The sequence below is a fragment of the Festucalex cinctus genome, chromosome 17, assembly GCF_051991245.1.
Source record: "Festucalex cinctus isolate MCC-2025b chromosome 17, RoL_Fcin_1.0, whole genome shotgun sequence".
NCBI classification, from domain to species: domain Eukaryota; kingdom Metazoa; phylum Chordata; class Actinopteri; order Syngnathiformes; family Syngnathidae; genus Festucalex; species Festucalex cinctus.
The window spans coordinates 9154291-9161919 of NC_135427.1; the positions used below are offsets into that span (position 1 = coordinate 9154291).

Genomic DNA, 7629 nt, shown 5'->3' on the forward strand with positions numbered 1-7629 from the left:
TTGCTTGAGTGAGTGATATGTCCAAAAAAAAATAAAAAATACAAAAAAATTGCAATTTGTGTGCAATTGTAAGGGACGTCGTAGGAGAGAGGAATAACGTCGTGGGACAGCCAAAAAGTGAGTTAAAAAGAAAAAAATACCCTAATTACAATATGTTTAGAACTACAAATGAACTTTCGCTGGTTGTTTAGTTGTTGTTGTTTTTATTTTGTCTTTGAAATAGACTGTCACTTCTCAAAATAACTTCATGACTTAGATGCTTTGCCTCGACCCACATTGTATAAAGTAAACTTGTCCTGTGATGTTAAATGATAGAATATCAAATTTAATATAAAGACTGTTTTGTGCAGAGTATCCAGAACACCAGAAAAAAAAAAAAAAAAAAGATTTACGCGTGACGAAACAAGTCAAATGAGGAGTACCGTACTGTTCCGTACTGTTCCGTACTGTTCCGTACTCCAAGCTGATGCAAATGTCTTCTGCTCGCTGCTTTGTTCTTCATCTTGAGCAGCTCCTTCAAATGAAACGTGTCTGGAATTAGGGACGGCGATCGAGAGAATACGTGATGCATGTCAAAGATCCCTTAAAAGGATTTCCAAGAGGTAACTGAAATCATGAACAGCCAGTTTAGTGAGCTTCGGGACCGTGACCGTGGAACTCAAACAAAAAGGGAAGAGATGTTGGGGAAGTTGAATGAAAATGTTTTGTTTTCAGTTTGGGGTAGGGCGAAGGGAGAAACAATTCACGTAACCGCAACCATCACCGGATTTTTGTTAAAGAGACACTTGATTGGGATGAACTTGGACGGTACTGAGGAGAGTTGTAATTCCCTCAGCAACCTCTAGGGGTTGACTTTGCTTGGTTTTAGGAGCAAAATAAATGATGGAAATCATAATATCAAGTGTTCAAAACGATTAATTTTTTAAATCAGATTAATCACAATTAATCATGATTAATTACTGCCTTAAAAGTGCTTTGTTTTTCCCAACATATTTTGCCTACTAAATTTGAGGCGCACTTGCGTTAAAATTGTTTTGACATTTAATGTTATGAGGACATCTTCAAAAATTTAAATCCAGTGCACACGTTCATCCTGCTTTTTCTAATCAATTATTTACATAATTTAAAAGGGGGAAAAAAATGACCTACGCCATATGCAAACATTTATGAAATGCTTCACTTTAATGCATGTAGTTCTGTTTATTTCTCAAACTCGAACGGCTTCCTTTGACGTAACCATCCGCTGTCGGCTAAAAAGGATCATCTGCGGTCAAAATTAATAGTGTAATTAATCTGTGGTAATACAATGATTAATGTGATAATTTTTTTGTGATTAATTAATTTGTTAATCCTTTAACTTTGACAGCACTAATATACATATATATATATATATATATGTATGATTTGTAAACTGCTCCACAGACCTCTGTATAATGTTCTTCAGTTTGTATAGATGTATTTTTTCTGCCAAAAAGCTTACATAAAACACATTAACCCACAATAACTCAATTCAACTCTTAATGTTCCAAATTTTGCTTTATTCAATGTAACAAAACGTGTGAATTGTCTGTGATGTCGCAAATTCTATGTGTTGTCACATAGAAGCCTTTGTTTTCACTGCATGAGATCAAGTTAAAAGGCGGAGTTGTCTTCTCCAGTCACACACACAAACGGTTTGAGCAGCCGAGGAAAGCAGCTTGCCGCACAAGTTTCCAGTCGGATATCAGAAGTCTGCCCGGTAAGTCTTTTTTTTTTTTTTTTTTTCAACTCAATTATTGTATGATAGAGTATTGTTTTACTCTTTCCACATCTCAATCATGATTCCATTTACTTTGAAACCATTTGACTTGATGAACTGGGTTATGGTGATGTGAATTGTGTCAACATTTGGGATACTTAAGTCAAAACGAGACAAAGTCTCTCATATCGTTCCTTTGTTGCAATTCCAACAACAGTGTGATAATGGAAACAGTAATATGAATAATGTATTAGGAATGTGAATTAAGGATCCTTAAGATGCTGACTTTAACAATGAATCAAATTAATTTGTTTCAAAAAATTTTAATATGTTTTGCGAAATGTAGGTTGAATAGCTAGACTGGGTGTAACAGAGTAGACATCCACTTCTCTTTTGACAGTATAATTAGGTCAAAGGTCATTTGTTTGTTTAAACAAAAAAGGGATTTGTTGTGAAATATTTTGAAATGACTCAATGTTTAAATTGCCACCACAAGTGAATAAAAAGTGGTACAATGACAAATTCAAGCACGATAAAGATAAAGATAAAACCGGGACTTTCTAGGAGGTGAGCACATTTAGTACCTCTCCTAATGTTCAACTTTATTTTCACCATGTAAAAGAATTTACAAACATCCTTCTATTCTTTTGTCACGGCCTGTTTTCAAGCTTTTGTCCGTACTGGTCCAGAAGTTGCCGACAACGCAAAGGGACGAAGTAACACGTGAATAGGAAAATGATTCATCAACGATTCTCCTTCAAAGACAACATGAAAGGAAATTTACTCAATATTTGTTTCATGGTTACTAGTGGCGTTAATATACATTTTACCCGAATCATAAATACAGACTGTAGTTGCTGATTTTGTGTTTCGCTGTGTCATTGTTGATGATTTAGTGTTTGACTTTGAATGTTGATTTATGTTTGTTTGTTTGTTTGTTTGAACAGTAACAGTTCCATGATGGCAGCACAATGGAAGAACGGTTGCCATGGCTCCTTTTCACAGACGCCATTCTTGGGTTAAAATCTCATCTTAGGTCTTTTTTTTTTTTTTGTCAACCCTGCATGTTTTTGGTACGTTTTTGGTCTGATTCCATATCACTTTCCATTTCTACTATTCTACCATTAAACCGCTCTGATACTCGATCAATTAAAAGTTGGGGCACACAATTTGAAAGGTTAACCGATTTGTGTAACGATGACAAATGAGCACAATTTCAATGAAAATAAAAATCTTCAATTTGGACATTTAGTAGGGGAGAAATGATGATGCGAAAGTTCAAAACTACAAGGAATCTTTCCTTGTGCCTTTCACATCAACTCAGATTTTGCTTCTTCTTTACTCTTGTCATCTGTGGACTATCCACGTATTACAGTCTAGCGAGCATCAAAATGTCCATTTCTGCATGTTCTGTCCAACACCAACACCATCTTTCCTCTGAACTGAAGGTATGACATTATCCCAAAGCGTCCGTCCATCCGTTTTCTGGCTGTGGTTCGCTGGAGCCGATGGAAATGAAATGATGGTTCTGGCTTTAATTAGTACAGCCTGTATGAGTCATGTCATATTTTCTTTACAGGCTATGCTAATCTATACCATAATCAGCAATGCAATGGAAGCTGCCCGACTGGACGTATCATTTACGGCAGATATTTTTTTATTTTATTTTATTTTTTTTCAGCGTGCTTTTTTGGGTTGCTGCGTGTAGTTTTTGGAACGTAAGACCCGCGATAAACAAGGGAACACTGTATATTCTTTTTATGTATTTGTACTGCTAATAATGTCGTTTTGTAGTCTGTTTACTCTTGTTATTAATGAATGGATGGTTAGCTACCGTATTCATCCTCGTCTGGTGTTTTTCCTCCACTCTTTCTTTAGATGGTCATCATGGATGAAACCTCAAGCTCTGATCCCGCCTTCAAACCTGCCACTTTTGGTACCGCCTACAACACTTAATAGCCATGTTGAACGTTTAAAAAGCTAATTATATAGAGCTGAGACAGCAGGGACTACCAGGAGACATAAAGCAATAATAAGCCACCACAATAGACAAATTCGTAAAGTAGCAACCTTAAAATTATTTTATTTATATTAGGGCCCAAATGTTCTGGATTTTTATTTATTTATTTTTTTCCCCCCCAAAGATGACGATTCTGATATTTGGCAGAAAAAAAAAATGCAAATTGCACACTCACTGCATACTGTCCTCTCCTAATTGGAAGTGCAGCTCCCATTTTTTCACTGTGGCATTCGAACTAAAAGTGTCCTTCCCACAACTTCCCCAAAAGTGAAAAACACGACTTAGTTGAGTAGAAGCCACCACAAAAGACTCTGTTAATCGGGAGTTTGAAAAAATGTCATTTCTTATACCGATTGTTAACCGTGCTTTACTTCCATTGCAGATGGCTCTGACCGGGAAGTTGCCATTTTGTCTGCAAGTGTCGGTGGGTGGAGTAGCCATCAGTTGAATAAGAGTGATGTTATTTGGCATGGGGCAAACTTCACACAATCGCCTGGAAACGGGACACTCGTCCAGGCTGCAGACAACTTCGACCCATTAGGAGGACATACAGTCTGGCAGGTGAAAACAAATGCTCCAATTCGTCTTTTTTGGATTCATGATTGTATGGCATTTTGAATATAATTTCCCCCTGTAGTCATGTAGGTGGTTTTTTTTTCTTCTATACACGGTCAACAGATTTGACATTGATATTTCTAAAAATACTAAATATCACATTCGAGTATCAATGATGTAACCATCATCTTTTTTTCTCTCTTATTTATTTATTTTTTTAATCTTCAGGTTGTCGTCATTGTCTTCCTTACTGGGTCACTTTCACTTGTTACTGTGGTGGGGAACATCTTAGTTCTGCTGTCCTTCAAGATCAACAAGGCGCTGAAGACGGTCAACAACTACTACTTGCTGAGCTTGGCGTTCGCCGACCTGACCATTGGCACGTTATCAATGAACTTGTACACTACCTACATCATCATGAATCAATGGGCTCTGGGGCCGCTGATCTGTGATTTGTGGCTCGCAATCGACTACGTAGCCAGTAATGCTTCAGTCATGAACCTCCTTGTCATAAGCTTTGACAGGTAACCCATTATTTTATTGATTTTTTCTTTTTTTCTGATTGGTTGTAGCGGGTAAAAGAACAACATCACAAAAGGTCCAGACATCACCAAAAGGATTAAAGATGGACATCACATAGCCTAAAACTAGTTGAAACTAGATGATAGTTACATCAGTACAAAACGGACACTTGACCTCACACCCAACAGGTCATGAACTCAACTCAAACTTAACTCGGACATGAGACACGACACGGTAAATCAAAACGAAATATTTGTGGACGGACGGACGGACAGACAGAAATGTAGAAATTCATGCTCTATGCACAATTGCTTTTCTTTATACCTCTTGTCAAACTGGGGTGCAAATTGACCCATTTTAACAACCACAGAAACTATTAGGAAGTGTCGTAATAAAAGTGTCAGGTTTGTTTCTGACAGTTGGATGGCTCAAATTGACCAAGAAACATTATTGCTGTTGCTAGAAACAAACATAAACCAATTTTTGAGATTGCATTTGAATTGTGTCCTTTGTTCTTTTTTTTTTGTGCTTTTTTTTTAGGTATTTCTCCGTGACCAGACCTTTGACCTATCGCGCAAAGCGCACAACCAAACGGGCCATGACCATGATTTGTTTAGCCTGGTCAATATCATTCATTCTTTGGGCCCCGGCCATCCTGTTCTGGCAGTACATCGTCGGTGAGCGGACAGTGCCACCTAATGAATGCTTGATCCAGTTTCTCTCTGAGCCCATTATCACATTCTGCACCGCGATAGCCGCGTTTTACTTGCCAGTTACCATCATGACGACCCTGTTTTGGAAGATCTATCAGGAGACGGAGAAACGTGCGAAGGACATTCAGGGTCTCAAGGGCTCTGGCGCAGGGAACAACCAGAGTCAAACCCACAGGAGCGACGATGGCGTGACCAAGAGCCAAAAGGAAACATCCGACACAACATCGACGCAACAAATGAACTCCGCAAAGGAAAGAAACGATGAGCAAAATCAGCTGCCTTCAGACGACGCCAGTCTTCCAACAGGAATGAAAAGGAGAGGGAAATGTAGCGCCTTTCTGTTGCAGTTTTCGTCACGCGTGTGCCGTCGTTTCAAAAGGGAGGACAACGCCGCCGCGGCAGACCAGAGTTGCTGCGACAGTTTGAACAACAATGACGCTTCGGAGGAGGAAGAAGAAGTCAATGATGCAGACCAAACCGGCCTTGCGACAGGTCGGATATCGTAATCCTCATTTCAAGTGCCCAACTCCTATTCTTGCCTTTACGTATTATCTGAGACAGGACGCATATGCAAATGGCGTCACTTGAGAAGAAGAAAAATTGGAATTGTCACAAATGTAGCCTATTCTGAATGATGTCTCGTTTGTTTTGTGTAGATGGAAAGAAGACCAAAACTGCCAAGGACAAGGACAGAAAATCCTCCGAGTCAAAACAGTCACTGGCAGCTGACACATCCCCCGAAAATCTCTCTTTGAAAGATGCGTCCATGGTGAAAAGGTACGCCTCAAAAGCCAAGACGGAAGTGAACAAACGCAAGAATGAAAAAAAGGCCAATGACAAGAAAGCGGCGCGAACACTGAGCGCCATCTTATTGGCCTTCATCATGACTTGGTTACCGTACAATATCATGGTCTTAGTGAACACCTTCTGCCAAGATTGTATCCCGGGAACTCTTTGGGCACTGGGCTACTGGTTGTGTTACATTAATAGCACCGTCAACCCGATGTGCTATGCCCTGTGTAACAAAACCTTTCGAACTACTTTCAGGGATATCTTAATGTGCCAGTGGAAGCAAAACAAAAGCAAGCCTCAATTTAATAAGAGGAATGCTGCAGCTTGCCAAAAGAAAGATCAAATGTAGGCTAACGTACTATACCATTTAGAAAATGCTAATGCTGTAGGATTTAAAAAAAAAATGGCCACAAAGGGGCCCCCAATCTGGCAACATTCTGATTATTATATATATATATCCTCAGAGGATGTTGCACTTCACCAGCCAAAATGTACCGTGTATCGATAAAAACAACTCCTGTGTTTATGTTGTCATATACGATTGTTATAACTGTTGTTCTATTTTGTTGTTTTTATTTCTGATTTCCCTTTGTCTGCTCGGGAAACCGCTTCTACAATTGGCTGGTAAGTTTCATTTCAAAAATATCCACCAATAAGCTTGCGCAGGCTGAAATTATGAGCTCTTCAAGTCAACATGTCAAAAATAACTCTTAAACAGTATCAACATTACAGACAACAGGAACATTATTTGTGAGAATAGCAGTGTGGGTAGTAAAATAGATCTTGCATATTCGTCTTTTTTTGTGAATTAATTTGTAATAGTTATTTTAGAGAAATTTGAAGTGCTCAACGTATGTTTGTTTGTATTAGAAAATTCCATAATGATGGTAGACACGCCACATTGTTATTATATGTCTGCATGTTGCACCACCGTTTGTGTTCAAATATTTGTTATAACATTGCAAATTTTTATGCCCGTCTATGGATGGTGTATTGCATTGTCAATTAGCATTAAGCTACACGGATTGCTATAAAGCAAAGTTATGTGGTTGCCTTTTGTTGTTGTTGTTGTCTTTTCAATTGAGAGCGGCAATAAACAATTTGATGCCTCTTTTTTGTTTTTGGAAGAATTGTACAAGCCAAAAGTTTGGACAGACCTTTTCATGCAATGCATTTTCTTTATTTTCACGACTATTTACATTGTAGATTCTCACTGACGACATCAAAACTACACAGTAGATTCTGGAGAGTACATATTTGACTCGATTTAGAGTGGGACACTCTAAAAA

The 7629-nt window shown here is 38.4% G+C and overlaps 1 protein-coding gene across 3 annotated transcripts; it reads left to right on the forward strand.

The window, feature by feature from the left end:
- Positions 1 to 1602: 1602 nt before the first annotated feature.
- Positions 1603 to 7452, forward strand: chrm3b (cholinergic receptor, muscarinic 3b). 3 transcript variants are annotated; one of them, XM_077503134.1, is made up of 8 exons: positions 1621 to 1738; positions 2686 to 2811; positions 3617 to 3674; positions 4141 to 4319; positions 4542 to 4837; positions 5376 to 5512; positions 5591 to 6040; positions 6205 to 7452. In XM_077503134.1, exons 2-8 carry the CDS (start codon positions 2710 to 2712, stop codon positions 6687 to 6689), a joined length of 1707 nt encoding a protein of 568 aa, XP_077359260.1. In that variant the 5' UTR covers positions 1621 to 1738; positions 2686 to 2709; the 3' UTR covers positions 6690 to 7452. The 3 variants fall into 3 exon arrangements, with proteins under 3 accessions (XP_077359261.1, XP_077359260.1, XP_077359259.1); XM_077503133.1 differs by having other exon boundaries at positions 5376 to 6040; XM_077503135.1 differs by lacking the exon at positions 2686 to 2811 and having other exon boundaries at positions 1603 to 1738; positions 5376 to 6040.
- Positions 7453 to 7629: the final 177 nt, after the last annotated feature.